Raw genomic sequence first — 18,944 nt, forward strand, 5'->3', positions numbered from 1 at the left:
GTTGTGGTGAAGCGAGAGGAGGAAGAAGATCGTAAATGGAGAATGATTGGAGTAAATGTAGAGGAAGAAAATCGTAAAAGGAGGATGGTTGTGGTAAAGCGAGATGAGAAAGAAGATCATAAAAGGAGGATTGTTGGGGTAAAGGGAGAAGAGGAAGAAGATCGTAAAAGGAGGATGGTTGTGGTGAAGCGAGAGGAGGAAGGAGATAGTAAATGGAGAATGATTGGAGTAAAGGTGGAGGAAGAAGATCGTAAAAGGAGAATGGTTGTGGTGAAGCGAGAGGAGGAAGAAGAAGATCGTAAATGGAGAATGATTGGAGTAAAGGTAGAGGAAGAAAATCGTAAAAGGAGGATGGTTGTGGTGAAGCGAGAGGAGGAAGAAGATCGTAAATGAAGGATGATTGGAGTAAAGGTAGAGGAAGAAGATTGTAAAAGGAGAGTGGTTGTGGTGAAGCGAGAGGAGGAAAAAGATCGTAAATGGAGAATGATTGGAGTAAAGGTAGAGGAAGAAGATCGTAAAAGGAGGATTGTTGGGGTGAAAGGATAGGAAAAAGAATGATGTAAATGGAGGATGGTTTGGGGCAAACGGGGAGGCGAAGAACTAGCAGAAGGAAGAAAAGAAAGAGGGCTAAAAGGAGTTGAAGTGAGAAATGGATGCCAAAGAGGAGGCAAGAAGTTACAGAAAATAGGAAGAGATATGCCAGAAATTAAAGAAATTAAATGCAAATCCAGGTGGTAAATGGGGAGCTGGAAAATCTAAGCTGCTATGTCCAGGATAATCTCGCTAAAGCAGGAATACAGAGGGCACTGGAAAGAAATGATTAGACTGCTGTTCTAAATGTGATCAAGGCTAAATTCATAGGGCTTTAGTCCCATAGCCCAGTGGTTCCCAAACTTATTAGCACTGCGAATCCGCTTTCCATAGATCGGTATTTAGCACGGACCCCTTCAAAGTCGTCAGTAGAATGATGGGTAGTTTGTATTTTGTAGTTGATATGAAGCGAATATGACTAGTGATATTTCTGTTATATGTTCCAAAATGGAATCAATATTTTGACTGTATATCTGAATTAAACGGAACGTAAATAATATAATACTGCTCTGAAAAAAGTAAGTGACTTCCATTAATATGTTACAGCAGACCTGATTTTAAAAGTATTGAAGCAAACAGTACAGTACTCTAATTCCAATACAATCTTTGTATAATATCCGTGTACTGAAAAAGAAATTCAGTTTCCCTACTTCAGTAAGAATCATGGAACCGTTTATTTCTTGTGTTTAAAATATCTTTATATTTAGGATCACATTAGTTATCTTTAATTTCAAGTCTGCTACCGCATTTTGTCGGTTTCTTAACCCTCGCAATTTAGCTGCTCTAGAATTTAATGCTACTTACCTGGGGTCTTTTTTGACCCCAAGAATATTTGTTGTTAATAATTAGAATATTTTATAGCTTATTGCTTTTTATATACAGTATAACCAAATTGAAGTTTTTATTGCACCTAGATTTACTCACTACGTTTAAACAATGAATTAATTAATCACTTTAATTAGTTTAATGGCAGACTATTCTGTGTCTGTGTCTGTGTTTTTATTTTTTTCAATTATCAGAGAACACATTCACTTTCCTTCAAATAAAGCACAAAAAGGAAATTGTTATAGCATCAAGTGTTAATTATTATGTTTATACAATTTGTTAATTAATTATTCTCATCACCTCCTACAGTAGAAAGAACAAGAAATTAATTTTACGAATATAAATAATTACTCGTGACCTACAACATTTTACCCATAGCCTATATCAGGCATGCCAAAACCCTGCACTTAGTGCAGTCGCGCACATTGTGCACTTGCCTCTCTGCGATGTGCAGTTCCTATTCCCCTACCTGGAGGGAGTGAATCGGCTTGGAGGGGAACGCGACAAGGCTGTACATTACCTGCAGTAGCATAACAGCTTTGGTTTCAGTAACACAGATCAGTACGGGTGTGCTCATTGAGCTGTGACTGTGAATGTGTTATGAAAACTAAATTGAGGAGTCCACAGATACAACGAAAAAGAGAAATCACGAATCATATAACATAATTGTTATAATGTTTTCCTCAGCCAAACAGTAATTATTTTAAAATGATAGGCTTTCATCATATCATGTTGACCTAATAGTGATGTGAGAATTGAAATCAGGTTAGTAAAGTTCTCAAAATATGATATTCGCCAGCTCTTATTTCTCAATCAGTACTCTCACGGCAAGACAAACGTGACAATAGCGTTGTTTTGGAGTCTGTACTAACACAGCCATCAAAGGTAGACGACTTACAACTTTTATTTGATAAGCTGATAAGTGATGAGAATATTGAGTGGGGAATACATGTGAAGCTATTAAGGTTGTAAGGAAACGAAGAAAATAGCTATTTGTAAGGCGGAAAATTTTTCTGGAAAATATATATAATGGCGAATTTTCCATTTCACGTTACAATATTATGTTAATATACTTACGTTAATAAATCTTTAAACCTGACATAAAGAAAATGTCCTCGCTTCACAGTTTGTGAACTACTCTTTTAACTCATTTCAGTAACGCCCCCAACTTGCTGATACTTGCTCTCAATGTTTTCCAAATAAATTATGTGTACATTTAAATTCAAGCTTAATTTATCCAATTTATTAATAATAATAATGTGAATTTATATTAACATACAGCAAGGAAATGATTCCAGTGTAAAAGCCTCACAGTGTCCTACTGCATGTAATAGGGAGTAAAATATTTTCTTTAACATTTATGCGCCAATGATCCCAATAATGCTTGACGAACAATGAAAGAGTATTACTTTGAAATAATCAGTATCTACTACGTAAAATGAAATACTGTGTTCGTTTTTTGTTGTTTCGAAATTACTGCTATATTTATGTTTTCTTCAAATACTGTATACAAATCATGTAAATAAATTATTCTTTACAAACGACTGCTTTGTAAATTATAACTGAGTAAGTCTATTGTTTCTTGTGATACAACTGTCAATTATAGACAATGACAATAATTGTGTTTTTGTCCTTCTGCTAAGTGTGCTTATAATGTCCAAATGTCAATTTAATTGAACACTAGAAGCGCAGAATAGCTTCTTGTACATCCCTCCCGCTAAGAACTGGTAAGAGCAACACGTGAACGACGCAATCTGCACAGACCGGCGTTCCGCGCACATACACTGCACATTCAGTGTCTGATTTCTGACATGCCTGGTCTAGGGTCAACAGTATTCATACAGAAAAATACAGGAAATATCTGTTCACACAAGTTGTGGAAACGGCATTAATGTTTCGAGGATCATTCTAAGAGTCCTTTGTATTTCGCATGAATTTTCAGCCAAAAGTAAAAAGAAAAGCTGACATTCACTTAAACGTTTTTCCGAAGTGTCGCACGATAACTCAAAAAGCTGATCTTCCTCCTTTTCTGTGAGCCTCCATGCTGACAAAGAGAATTTAAATCTACATATTGTTAGAATTAGTAAAGGAAAATAATCTCTGAGTTAATCTTCATGGTATTAAGATTACGTTCAAGCCAACGATCCCTTATAGACAAAGCTTACAAAATGTTCATGGTTATTGCGTCTAAGCATGCCCTACACCTTTTAATAATTTTAATAACACATGAAGGCTTTGAAAAACAATCGAACGAATTTCTAAGTTATACCAACAATGATCAATGCGCTTGAGACATTATTGTGAAAGAAAAAAATCTTCTTTCAGTGTCATACTCTTTAATAACACACGAAGCTGCCGGCAATATTGAACGAATATGGGTCATTCCATGCATAAAGTATGTTTTTGAACCATAATGTCTCAAAAGTTAAAAATATTGTAGCAGGTTATTTTGTATGTTCCAAATATGAATTTCACGCAATATTATATTTATGCCCTTCATAGTTTGGCAGCAATCAGCATTTAAAATATTAGTTTAACAAAGAACACGGGTTCATTCATTCTTACTATGTAAAGGAAGATGGAAAAATCATTTCAATGCAATTCGAAAAAGGAGAGCCTTGTTTATAAATGCCCTTAAAATGAAAAAAAGTATATAATTTTTTTAATAGTTACCCACCGTAAAATAATTTAAAAAAATATAGAACTCAGGATGCACCTCATTTTACAGACGAAAACACATGTTTTTAATTTTTTAGGGTATATTGATTCCACTGTGAAAATTTCAGAATATAGAATTTAATACCATGTCAGTTTTTGTAGAAATAACTCACCGGAACAAAGGAGCTCAGCAGATAGGCTCTCCCTTCGTACAGAATGCTGCGCGATCAAGGTCAGGGAGACGGTCATTTGAGATTACTCATCGTTACAAAGTCTCACGAACGCTGCGATTGCCTCATACAGCAAGCGATTTTCGACAGTCGGAACAAAGATTAATAATTTTATTAATTTAATTATTCACAGGTTTTTTGAGATTATGTCATAAAACTTCGGAGATGGATAGGAATAAGATTTTCTTTAATATGAATGAAATTCGCATGAATTTAAATTGGCGCATTCGAATATGAAACTATTTCTTTTTTTCAATGATGCGTTTTTATGAGCATGCCTTAATATTATTCGGATTAGTCTTTAAAATATTAAAATACGGTTATTCAGGTTTACAATGGCGTCTGTTTAGTTTCGATGACACTTCATGTAGAGTGTCTAGAATATTTTAAATGATGGATAACATACAACTGCCACCCATTTTTCAGTCATCCGTATGACTAAAATATTAATGACATGGCGGTCATAGTTGGCAGTTTAATTTATTTTCATAATAATATATATAAAAAACTGAAATTAGATTTTGTGATTTTTGTAAGAAAATAGTGTTTCACATTACTAGCTTGTATTCTTTCAACTTTAAAGATACAACATTAGAATAAAATAAATATTGTACACGTACTGAAAATTTCCATGTTGCACTTCATTATACATTATACCCGTAGATTTTAGTTTCCCCATATAGCCGCTACGCCCCAGATAAAGAACGGTGACGCAACAGGGCGTCGCGACGCACAGTTTGAGAACTCCCGATGTAAGTTGTGCCAACAAGAACAAAATATGCCAATGCACTTCTAACATTATTGCCACATAAAAAAGTAAAAATTCTTTTAAAGAAAGAAAAATTGTCTCTATCCAGAATATACACAGACCCTCAGAATGAGCATCGGGGACCCCGGGGGTCTGCGGACTCTGCTTTGAGAACCACTGCCACAGGAAATGATAATAAATATGATGATGATGATGATGATGATGATGATGACGATGATGACGATGACGACGATGACGATGATGATGATGAATGAAAGTGTTAGAAGGAAAGATAGATGAACAGAAAGAGACGAAAAGAAGAAAAGACGCGGAAGAATGGAAACATAAAAAGAAGAATGGGAAGGCGATGAAAAGGAAGAGGAATAAAAGGCAGAGAGCGGAGTTTTATCTAATGATAGAAAATTGTATCTACTTTGCTAGTTGTTGGATGCAGAACACAGATTTACGTCAAAAGCCAAAAGAAAGTAAGTCCATAATCTCCATTTTGAGATATATGATATATATTTCTTCACAGCACTTCTTTACATGTAATGGTGTACCTCACATTTCTGTATCCGGTGCCACCATTAACATATTATTACAATAACACATTAATTGCAGTACACGTCTACACAAATACTCCCAATTACACTATGTACCTTCTTTGTTCCTTGGTCAATCTCCCCTACATTTCAATTGATATTCTCTATTTGTTGATTAATCCTAATATATCTAATATTTTATACTCCTTTCACACCCCCCCCCTTTTCCTCTAACTACTATTCACTAAAATCTCAATTTCAATTTTTCTCTATAAATTATCCTATTGAATTATTTGTCTTATTTGTTCTTTGACCTTTTATTCATTTTCATCCTGTTCCAATGTTCAACTGTTAGTACTAATTTTATGCTGTCACTTGTTCACTTCTCTTAACCCTTTCTCACTATTTTCACTCATTCCTATTTGCGCTCACTTCCACTTTCTCACTATTCTGCTTACACCTAATCCATTGTCACTATTCTCACTTCCTATAAATACTTATATTTTTTTCTGCACATCTGCTTATACACTTTCTCTCTCCCCTATACTTCTCGATCTTTTCCACTTTCACTTTACTTGCACTTTTTGATCACAACCCCAATTTTTTTACACATATCAAATACCTCTGCTAAATCCTCAACTGTCGCAAGTTCTGACCTTTCATTACTGTTCTTCTCTGCCTTATTTCTGTCTTTGTCTTTCTTTCTATTTATTTCTTCTTCTATTCCTCTTTTATTTCCCCCCCCCCCCCACACGCTTTGACTTTCACATACTAGATTTCCACTTACACTTGCACCCTTATTCTTTACACTATTTCCTTCCTTATCACTTTCCGACTCTTGGTTTCTCTTTTTATCACCCCTGGCCTTTTTTCTAGCGCCCGTGTTGTTTGTTCCGTTATTGTCAGCATTGCTCTGGAGTGCGCTAACCTTACCGCCATCGTATGGAGATTAGGAATCCGCTTACGCTGCACGATCACGTTACTGTTTTCTTCTCCTTGCTGTGTCACCATCTTTACACTTCCTCGTACGTCAATATGTGGGTTCCTGAACTCTTTACTAATCACTCCTGTTACCATGTGTTTATCTGCGACAATCACTTGTTCCGTCCTTGAAGTTGGGATGATTTTCTTCTGCTCCTCCCCTCCGCTTATGTAGCTAACGTCGACTCTCTGTTGCCTTCTCGTCGCTTCCCTCTGCAAAGTTGAAGTATGTCCACTGTCCTCTTTCGTTCTTCTCGTTAGTCCAAATTCTGGATGACCTTCATTCCTCAGGCAAAACTCCAGATCATATCATTTTCCGTTCACTTTCGGTTTATCCTCGTACATTTTAGCAAAGTGACCCTTCGCCCTCGCTGCTTTCATATAAGGTAGTAGCCGTTTTCTTCTATTTCTTAATTCAAATGGCATATCTGTTTCCACTCTCAATCCTGAACCACAGAGCCGTCCTAGGTTATTCAGAATAGCTTCCCTTATTTTTGTATTCATAAAGCTCAAGAAGATAGAACTTTTGGTTCCGTTCCCTAACCTGTACGTATGGTCGACATGTTCTTCTCTCAACTCGATATTAAAGATCACTTCACATAAATTTCTCACTTTCTCAAAGATATCCATCTCTTTCTCCCGGCCCCTTTCTTCGACCCCGAAAATTATTAAGTTATTTTTCCTCGTCTTGAGATCGTAGTCACTCATGTACTTCTTTAATTTGTTATTCTTTGTTATCAACTCTTCTATCTTTTCACTGATGTTTTCTACATGTAGTCTTAAGTTTTCTAAAGCCTGGTTCTTCATATCTACTTCTACTTGATTCAAGCCTGCATTATTATTCCTTTCCTCTCTACTTACTTCACTTACTTTATCATTTTCTGATGTCACTTTCTGTAACCATTGTTCCATCTTCTCTTACTGTATTCTTCGCTTCTTCCTCAGGCCAATAGCCTTTATACTGTGTTAGCGAGTTGTGCACACGCGACTGCTCTCTCCGGCGTTCTGCTGTAAACTGATTTTGAGATATCATGAAATCAATGTTCCACTTTGCATACAGCTTTATGACTTACTTATTTTCTTTGATATCGAAAAATATACGCAACTATCCATCCCTGCAATTCGGGTGTACTGACACCAAAACAAACACAAAATACTGTAACTTACTACACAGAGTGAACCGTAAGTAATGTCATTAATATCAGAGGGTTATTCCTTGAAATAATCTGAACAATAATGTTTAATACAATAAATTTTGCTCGTTTTTTGCTTCCTTTTCGGGACAAAATTTTTTTTATGAAACATTTGATAGCGTGTTTTGGGAAAGCCACTGATTGAAATCTCAATGCGATCAGTCAATTTAAGAGGGTAGTGTATTATATAGGGGATAATATTAAAATGGATCTGAGGGAGGTGGGATATGATGGTAAGGACTGGATTAATCTTGCTCAGGATAGGGACCGATGGCGGGCTTATGTGAAGCCGGGTTCCTTAAAAGCCGTAAGTAAGTAATAAGTAAGTGTATTGTGAAATAAATGGTTGAATGAATTTTGGTTTTGTCCTCTAAATGTGCAAAAATTTGATCCGAACAAATGTATCATTTTAAAATTCCTTTTCAGAACGAAACGTTACTTTTGTTCGGATCAAATTTCTGCACATTTAAAGGACGAAACTAAAATTCTTTGAACCATTTATTATCACCAGGCTTCGGTCCTGGGCACAGAAACGCATGAAGTTCCGAACGCACGGCCGATAGTGTTGTGTTGGTCGAGTGGCGTGGGTAATGGAGCGCGCTGTTACTTCGTGTGTCAACATGTAAACAGTCTGTCACAGTACGGCACAAAATATATTTCACTCTGTACAGATGCAGTATATGCAGTACATTCCTAGTGTAGACAATAAATGTTACCATTAAAGTATTAACGTGAGTTCTAACCTTCAATCAGGTGTCCCTACGCCGAAGCCTGTTACACGTACCGCAGTCAAGCAGCAATAGGCCTACACACAACGGTAATGCACATTACGGACCCACCTGTGCTGTTGCAGTCGGGTGACTGCACACGAGTCATGACGTCATTTATACTCCGTGTACTCTAAACCTCATACTGGTTAGTCTGTGTCCCTAGGCCGAAGCTTGATTATCACAATACACTGCTCTCTCTTAAATTGACTGAGATTATTTACTTCTCCCAAAACACGCTATGAAATATTTCATATAATTTTTTTTTTCGTCGAAAAGGAAGAAAAAACGAACAAAATTGTAAGAGACTTTTTTGTTTGAAATGTCTCAAAGAAGAACCCCATGAAATCAATGACATTACTAATGGCGCAACTTGAACCCAAAAATCCATGTTTTGATGCTTGCATCCTTTTGCCTTCTGACGCAAACAGTGTAGGGTATTATACAGTTAACGAAGAGATAAGGGATTGTTAATGTACAGGTATGGTACTTACTTTTCGTTGACATCAGTAACACTGCGTAAAAATGCTATACGTTTCGTTTCACAGGGTTCTTCACATTTGCAATAGAATCCTGTTGTGTTTGAGTTCGGATCTACCTTCCTTTTGCTGAAGACATCAAGATATTTCTCGAGACAGAATAAACCGTTCATGTCGCAGTGGTACTTCTTATCTGAAAGGAATTGGATTTGTGGAATTACACGTTGTGGAATATGTGAATTTTAATGAAAAACGTAGTTCAATTACTCAAACTTATATGCAATGAATTACTGAAGAACACCTTCTTCAAAATTCATTTTTCCAAAAGCAATCGGTAAAGTAAAGCTATTTCATTATAGGCAAAACAATCGACACTAAGTAGATATCAATTCTACGGGCTGGTATTGATTTTCTCTTAGAGCAGGAAAGGCAATATGCCGCGTCTGAGCAAGTCAGAAGTAGTCCGTCACTTGCTTGTACGTGCTCCACTGATACCAAGCGCACTTGAAGGGGGAAAGACTAGTAAGCAAGGATTACGTGGAAGAAGGGAAGCGTACATCTTCAAACCGTTTACATCCCGACTGGGGGTGACATTCCTTTTCAGGGACCCAAAATGGGGAAATGTCCAATGTATAATATGCAAGAAGCACGCGATGTGCAGAAAATAATTTAAAACAACATTATGTAAATTTGCAGCCTATGTACTGTACATACAGGGACATCATTTTATTTTTTACTAACATGTTTAATATTAACCTGGCTATACCTGTAGAGAACCGGAAACACAGATTGCTACCCCTTCCACGACTGTAGTTCGATGATACTGGCGTAAAACACAAACAAATCACTCTACTAGATATAGGAGGGAAGAAAATTAGTTCATCTCTTTACGTAAACTAGGAAATATCGCGATTTTGAGTTCTATAATTTTCATTAGGTTTTTGTTTAATCTTAATACAGTACTGTATTAAGAATAAGTGTTTTTACTCACGAACTCAGTTAGCCATGCGAACGTATTCATTATGGAGTGTATATTAATTATACTGTCTACAGCACATTAGCGTGCAATATAGAGAATGAAGTTAAATTGAAAAATAATCATAATATAGATATTTAAACACATTTTTTAAAATGGTGGCCGTTCATTTCGATACAGGCATATTATCGCACTATAGACTATTGCATCTAATTCCAATTGCCAGCTTCGTTCTTCGTACTAGTAACTCATGTTGAAATAATTCTGTACCTACTCTATAAAAGAGTACCTTACGTACTGTAAATTCAATCTTCACTTCTGCCCGACCCGCACAGATAAAATTACTCAGATATGATATCTACTGTCCGTCCAAGTGGTTATGCCGCAGGATCGTAGAAAGGAGGGAAATCACGTGGCAGTTAATTACTTAACGAGGCTCTTTTATTTAAGTTATTTTAAACAGTTGTATAATATTACTTAAACATCCAATTCCTAACAGAAATTAATGTTTTCAGAAAAGAGCTAAGACAGCCCTGCTTTTACAGAGAGGCGAGCAGAAGCAGGTGGGGGAAATTGGGATACGACGTAGGCAAACGGACAGTACCTGTGCGAAAATATGATTCAATATTGAAAGCTTTTTCGTCACTGGAAAACGCGAACATATTTCTGGAACGTACTATACTCACTAACTCAGTGCTGTTTACTATATGCGGTCTTGGATCTGCATGTAGAGGACAGCTGGAACTTCATTAGTAGAAGGGGTGGGAGTGAAGTACATTCAAAAACTCAGGTACAATAAAAATTGAAGTAAAAATAAAATGATGTCCCTGTATAACTATGAAAAGTTCTTCTCTACAATTGAGTATATGAAGCCAAGACTGAGAGCAAACATAAAGGATACAAAATTGAAAGCTGTTTTGCGGCTTGCATCATTAAAATATGTTAATCCGGATATTGGAAAAATAAATTAAGAAACAAAGAAAGGAAGCTCAGTCGGTTAAGGCGCTTGCCTTCCGGTCTGAAGTTGCACTCGGACGCGGGTTCGATCCCCGCTTGGTCTGATTACCTGGTTGGGTTTTTTCCCCAGGTTTTTCCCATCCGTAAGGTGAATGCCAGGTAATCTATGATGAATCCTCGGACTCATCTCGCCAAATATCATCTCGCTATCACCAATCTCATCGACGCTAAATAACAGTAGTTGATACAGCGTCGTTAAATAACCAACTAAAAAAAAACAAAGAAAACCCATTCTCCCAGAATATAAATTCTGAAGATGCACAAGCTTTTTTGTTACACTGTTCGAAGAGACAAAAAATTGTTTTGTAATAGATTACTTATGTTTGAAATGTCCATGAAATTAGAAGTCAGTATGACACCTGCCAAAATCAAAACGAATAGAAAACATTTTCACGAATTATTTTAATTAGGCAGGCAGGCAGGCAAAGATGGATGGATGGATGGATGGATGGATGGATGGATGGATACAGACAGACAGACAGACAGACAGACAGACAGACAGACAGACAGACAGACAGACAGACAGACAGACAGACAGACAGACAGACAGACAGACAGACAGACAGACAGACAGACAGACAGACAGACAGACAGACAGACAGACAGACAGACAGACAGATAGATAGATAGATAGATAGATAGATAGATAGATAGATAGATAGATAGATAGATAGATAGATAGATAGATAGATAGATAGATAGATAGATTTATTGAGCAATATTATACATGCAGATGTACTATATTAACATAATTTTCTCTTAAATCCAATGCATGGGTCTTCTGACCGTACGTGCTGTGTAAAACAAGTCCTACTTTGTAGGTTTCAGCGCTCTCATCTATGATTAGATCCAACCACTTTCCAAAAGAACACACAGATTAAAATAAAAATGGCACAAACAAAGCACATTATATAATATATCCTAACCTAAAACATTGTTTTAATTAAACAGATGTGTTATTTTTACTCCTATTGTTTTAGTACATTTCGACTTAAAGGGATACTGTACTTCCATATCTTACATTGTTACATTCCTCAATTTTGGATGCACTTTTCTCAGAAGTTATAAAAGATACAAATGTAGAAAAAATATGGCATAAGTAACATAGGCTACCTTTATGTATACAACGGGTTAAATAAATTTAACATTCTACTGAGCGGTTGGCAATACTTTTTCACGGTGTATCAACTGACGGCTAACATATCATACCTAGAGCTCTATATAGAGTAGCGTCATTTTAATTGTAATCACCTGGTATATAAGGATGATGTCGATCGATGAAAATTGTGATTATAATGATGACATCAATGTCGAATATAGTGATTCGAATGACAATAATGAACGCGACTAGGCAGAGTAAAGTTGTAACAGTGATGATAGGAATGAAAATATTTTATTAACGATATTGAAGACAACAATGAAGGCGGTGATGATGGTAGTTAAAATGATGAAAACGAGAATATTATGATGTTGATAATGTTAAAGTTGGTGACAAAGAAAATGGTAATAATAACTATGATGATGATGATGATGATGATGATGATGATGATAGTCGTAGTTCTGTGACGGCAACGAAGAAGACAGCGATGACTATTTTACAAGAACTTAGGCTTATTGACAACTAAACAGTAGGAAATATAATTTCAGGATTATAGTCCGAGTCAGCTTAATTATTGTAATATACCTTATTTTATTTCAAGGAGTGCAGTTCGGTGTTCAAATAAGCCACCGAACTGCACTCCTTGAAATAAAATAAGGTATACCACAGTCCAGTATATACAGTCTCGAAGCTCAAACGTAGTAAATATGCATCAATAGATAGTTGCTGACCACTAGGATCGCTACTATCGCCTCATTAGAGACAATGCGAAATAGTACCTGCACAGTTTATTGTTCCTAGTACCCTCATAAACTCAAGCTTCGTGACTGTATATACTAGACTGTGGTAATACCTTAAGAGTGAAATCTAACCTTTTTCCTGTATTAGCACATATGCTAGTGGAATATATTGTGATTCTCTAGATGTCAGACTGAATTTTCTTTTGCCAACTTTGTTTCAAATTTCGAGTACTGACAAATACGACAACTGGCAGTTATTTTCTAACTGTTATGTTGGCAGCAACAATTTTGGTATGCAGTAAAAGTAATATGCTGAATGGAAGTAACTAAATTTCTGAAATTTGAATGTAATTAATAATTAATCAATAATACCGGCATTAATATTAATATCAAAACATATGTAATTCAGTTGTGTTGCGTTGTGATTAAAACTGAACACTATATTCAGGTAAGTGTAATTAAATGAGATATAACTTATAGACCTAGGCCCACTTGGTATGAAACATACACGTGGCTAATGAACAGAAATGTATTTCTTAGTGTTCAGATTTTTATTAAAATCTCCAAGAGAGGAAATAGCATAGTAGCTACTTAGGAGTATGTATCGCTATTTTAACTAGGTTATACATATCAAAGTGGCATTCTGTTTCCGGAATTCGTACTAATCATTTCACGCGATCAAAGAAAATACATTTTAATATTAAAGCATATTAATCTACTAATTACCAAATAACGTGCGAAAGGTCCAGGAAGAAAATATAGGCTACTCTTTCACAAATTATTGAAGACAACTCTCAAAATAAAGATGAGATGTGGAAGTAAGTAGATAAAAAGACATTATTATTATTATTATTATTATTATTATTATTATTATTATTATTATTATTATTATTATTATTATTATTATTATTGAGTGTTAGTTGGGAGGCCAGAAGGAAAAAGACCTTTGGGGAGACTGAGATATAGGTGGGAGGATAATATTAAAATAGATTTGAGGGAGATGGGATGTGATTGTAGAGACTAGATTAATCTTGCTCAGGATACAGACCGATAGCGGGCATATTTGAGGGGGGGCAATAAACCTCCAGGTTCGTTAAAAGCCGTAAGTAAGTAGGTAGGTAAGTAAGTTATTATTATTATTATTATTATTATTATTATTATTATTATTATTATTATTATTATTTCAGTACATGGAATTGTGATTTCACCCTCTTTGGTGATATCTGGTATTAGTTGACAACACTGAAGAGACGGCCAAATTAGTCTTCCAGGAACTACTCTTACATGATCCCCACTATACACACTGCCACACTTAACATGGGGTGCGCCAGATGTAAACTTACCAACACCAGGCATGTAGAAACTGGTGCAGTTGCAAAACTTCAGTTGCAGTTTTAAGCGACAATTGACGGTGCAACCGCCAGACGAGTATACGGAGTAGGTTTGCAAGTAATTCTCATCAGAAAAACGGCATCTTCTTTTCGTAATATCAATGTCTCGAACTTCCGCGTCGTTTTCTATATCATTGACTTTCATATAATGCTTCAGCTTTCCCTCATTCGGTATAACAACGAATTTATCGTCACTTGTAGTTAAGTGTGGTACCTCTTCATTTGGTAATATAAACACCTGTGAATAGAAATGAGATAATTTACAACCTTCACAAAAGTATGGGATAGAAAATGCTGACACGTACAACTAATAACTTCATTCAAATGTGCAACAAAATAATATGCATTTAGTAGATCCTACTTGTATGTATGTGCAGGCAAAATGAAGTACAAATGCTACCTGTACTTAGGTAACTGAAGCATCCCAATATCAAAGTGAATGATAAGCCAGGGTACACCAATTCATAGCAAGTTTGAAATCGCTGGGATAACCTAGAATATTAAAGAGCACCTTTCGAAACATTGTATGAAAAATATGAAAGCTATAAGCCAGTAGTGTCAGAGTTGTAAGCTCCAAAACCAGTTGTGGAGCTAGATCGGAGCTTGAACTTGCTTATGTCTGTGGAAACACCGGAGCACGCAACCAGTCTAGTGGAGCGCTCCGCTCCGTTTAGTCTCTGTCTGAAAACGCTGCTATAGGCTAATCCCAAATTGTGCCCTTTCTTATATAGAGTGAACCGTAAGCCATGTCACTAATTTCCGGGGGTTAATCTTTGAGATATCTCAAACAGAAAAGTTTAATACAATTTTGCTATCCTTTCGGGAAAAAACTGTTTTAAATTAAACGTTTGGTAGCGAATTTTGGGAAAACTATTCAATAAATTCCCAATATCCTCTCTGAAATTAAGAGATCAGTTAATTCTGATAACGGATGACTGAAAGAATGTTAGTTTCGTCCCTTAAATTTTGCAGGAATTTAGTCCTAACAAATGAAGAGTCCACTGCAAGAATGTTGGATGTCACTTTCTTGTCGAAAATGAACCAAGACCGTCAATGCATAGCTTAAGACATATAGAATGTACATAGAGAGTTACATGGCATTAACACTGATAGTCATTGTCTAGTAATGATCGGAAAATCACAGTTAAGCTTTGACCGCTAAGCATTTCAAACTTTCAATCGCTTCTCCTGCAAAATGTATTCCAAATGACATCCATCATTCTTGCAGTGGACTCTTCAAATGTAAATTTTCGTTCCTCAGAGCAATTTTAAATGGTAAAGAACCGTGAAAACGTTGTAAAAAGTTACTGCCTGGAGTCAACAAATACTTACTACAGCTCGCGTATACGTTACAGCGATGGTGGAGAAAACAAGATATGTAAAGAATGAACGTAAACATAAACAATCGCGTTTAAAGACAGCTCTTGAAATTTACATTGTTTTAACAAGTTTATCGGTTAACTACTTTAAAAAGTGAAGCGGGAGGTGAAATTTACTTTCTCTTAAGTAAGTTTGCCGGTTAATTAGCCTACTTCAAAATTGAAGTGGGAGGAAACTTCCTGTAAAACACGTCCGATGAATAGGAGGTTCACCAAACAAAATTCACTACTCGCAACCCCAGTAGAAAAGTGTCGTAAGTCAAAAAATTGGAATTTTGAGTTACGTATGTCATTGATATGGTTCTTTATGCTCTTTCATGCTAGAATACTGTCATAATTTATTTTATCGATTTTACAATTGAATCAGTGAGTAGAAAAAGGGAATAACTACTTTGAACCCAACTTTTCAGGAAACAAAAAAAAAAACTTTCTACAGCTTTTCTGTTAAGTTTGATTTAAATGTTGTCAACAGTAAAAATGTTCACTATTGTTTGTAGTATATATATTATTATCATATTTTGCTCTATGCCTTGTTAATATTTGTATACAAGTTTTTTAAATTTTAAAACTTATTTCCTTTTTCCACTCAATAATCATACACTTACTTTATTAGCTTCCTAACCTCTCCTCCATTTTTTTTCGTCTTTAAGAATGTATATACATGGTTAAATAGGTTAATAACGACTTCCACATTACAATTTTATGGAAAAAAATATACAGGATGAATCAAAAGTCTAGGACCATATAAATATCTTCTATATGCTTGATTTTCGATTACTATAGGTGTTATCAGTATTTGTAAGACCAAATGCTCTACCAGTGACACATTCGATTCTAGCTCTCAGCTATTTCAAAAGCCGCCATTTTGAATGCAACTTCGAAATTTTAAATGGAAAGGGGGTCATGTAGGTACTCAAAATCATGTGGAAGTTTCTAGGAAAAACAATGGTGCAATCCGTTTTGAGGTATCTCTAATCATTTTCAAGTTATTTAAAGATAACTGTCTAATGACACAAACATTAGTTACTGCATCTACAGATATTTTGTAACATGGTACCGGTACGGTACTAAGGAGGCTTTGGAAAAGGTGCTTTTATGCAATTCTGGTAATTAACTATTCCTGCTTTACTGTTCGGTTAATTTGTGATAGTTTCAGTGCATTGTTGTAATTATGTGAAGCTTTCCTGTAAGAAATTTCTTGATGGCATTATCGAAAGAGGAAAGAATTGATATCATTCCTCGTTCTGTTAGGTTAAGCCACAGAAATGTTGCAGCAGACTGAACGAACAGTTCCCTAGACTTTAAATTGGTCGACGTGGACCAGTGGAATGGCTGGCCATGTCTCCAGATTTAACACCTCTTGATTTTTTCTTTTGGGTTTACATAAAGAGCTTGGTAGGATGAAGAGAAAATTGAGAATGTGGAACATTTAATGAAATGTATCATTGAAGCCTGTGCTAAAATCACCCCGGGTATGCCACAAAATGTTCTTTCCATATTCTCAATTTTCTCTTCATATACCAAGCTCTTTATGTAACCCCAAAAGAAAAAATCAAGAGGTGTTAAATCTGGAGACCTGGTCGACCATTCTACTGGTCCACGCCGACCGCTCCAATGTCCAGAGAACTGTTCGTTCAGTCTGCTGCAACATTTCTGTGGCTTAACCTAGCAGAATGAAGAATGATATCAATATTCTTTCCACTTTCGATAATGCAATCACGAAAATAAAAAAATTTGTTACGGGAAAGCTTCAAATAATTACAACAATGCATTGAAACTGTCATAGGTTAACCAAACAGTAAAGCAGGAAAAGTTAATTACGAGAATTGCATAAAAATACCTTTTCCAAAGCCACCTTAGTACTGTACCATGTTACAAAATATCTGTAGATGCAGTAACTAATGTTTGTGTCATAACTTGAAAACTATTAGATATATCTCAAAACGGATTGCACCATTGTTTTTCTCAGGAAATTTCACATGATTTTGAATATCTACATGACCCTCTTTCCCTCATGGTATGTGTAGAAAACAGACGTGTTGTTAGAAAGATTATGAATACAGAATATGTACATCCAAAGCTTGCGAAGATAAAACATCATTCTCCTGTACAGGAATAAAGGGAAGTGACAAGTTCTGCATGTAGTCGAATAATAGCCCAACAACATTTTCCCTTTGTTTACATGTATCAGTTACTCCATGTAGCTTATTATTTGTTTATTATAAAACTTGTTTCAATATTAGCTGTAATAAAACAGCCGAGTCAGCCCTGGCACAATCTTGAGTGGAAAAAGGGAACTACTACAGAAGTTATTTCCTTCTTCCACTCAACACAGAACAGACATGAGATTTTACCCGGGTAAGAATGCTAGTAATATTCCCTTTTTCAGTTCATCCAATGGGTCTATCATTGAGGAACAAAATAGGTATCTCAGTTCAATTTAGCAAAAAAATGTAGTTATTCCCTTTTTCCACTCACCGGTTCAATTCTATAGACGATGTTCAGTTTTCTATTTTATACTATCTCTTTAATGTGAAGAAGAACACTGTGGTATCAAAAGTTGCAATAGTTTTCCATAGCGATTCACTTATTAAACTGGTCTACAAAGAAAATTTATCAAAAAAAGTAATATGCGAATTTGGCTAAGTTTGGACTACTGATTTCAAATCTGTAATTAGTTTTGTTTCTAGCACGTACAGATTTTTAGATAATTAAGGGAGATGATAGACTGTCATCCATGTGAGAAAAGTATGAATAATTATTGAAAATTCTCTCTTTTTAAGCAGATAGAATACTTTATGTGCATAATTATTATTTTTTATACTGTTTAATTCCCATAACATCCGCAGCTAGTTTGCCGTGTTACTTGATTAGTCTATATTAAATTGATACAACAGAAAAGACAAAGGCAATGACAACATTTTGACAATACTCTATTTGGGACTCGAAGAGCTAGAATGTGATGATGGTTCCATCAGTCTAATATATACAGTCACGAAGCTTGAGGTGATGGGGTACTAATAACAGCAGACTGTACCGGTACTATTTCGCATTGTCTGTGATGAGGCGATAGTAGCGATTCTAGTGGTTAGCAACTATCTATGGATGCATATTCCCAACGTATTGAGCTTCGTGACTGTATATACTAGACTGTGGTTTCATACTTGATTAAAGTTTAGAATTTAGATGATGATGATGATGATATCTTCCAGGGAAAAGTTCAGATACGAAACCTTTTAATCAGCAGGAACTGAATGATTTAATTAGAGATCTCTCTAAGATCTCTATCTTAGAGATATTTCTAGCTCTCTTAGTAATACGTTACTCC

At 35.7% G+C, this 18,944-nt stretch overlaps 1 protein-coding gene across 1 annotated transcript in view; it reads right to left on the bottom strand.

The window, feature by feature from the left end:
• Positions 1 to 18,944, bottom strand: part of LOC138697990 (sodium channel protein Nach-like) — a 72,896-nt gene that overhangs the window by 24,202 nt on the left and 29,750 nt on the right. The window contains exons 5-6 of the mRNA XM_069823635.1: positions 14,190 to 14,475; positions 9,030 to 9,207 (exon numbers count right to left, since the gene is read on the bottom strand). Coding sequence (XP_069679736.1) covers positions 9,030 to 9,207; positions 14,190 to 14,475 — 464 coding nt within the window. The remainder of the gene's footprint in view (positions 1 to 9,029; positions 9,208 to 14,189; positions 14,476 to 18,944) is intronic.

The sequence above is a fragment of the Periplaneta americana genome, chromosome 1 (genome assembly GCF_040183065.1).
Source record: "Periplaneta americana isolate PAMFEO1 chromosome 1, P.americana_PAMFEO1_priV1, whole genome shotgun sequence".
NCBI classification, from domain to species: domain Eukaryota; kingdom Metazoa; phylum Arthropoda; class Insecta; order Blattodea; family Blattidae; genus Periplaneta; species Periplaneta americana.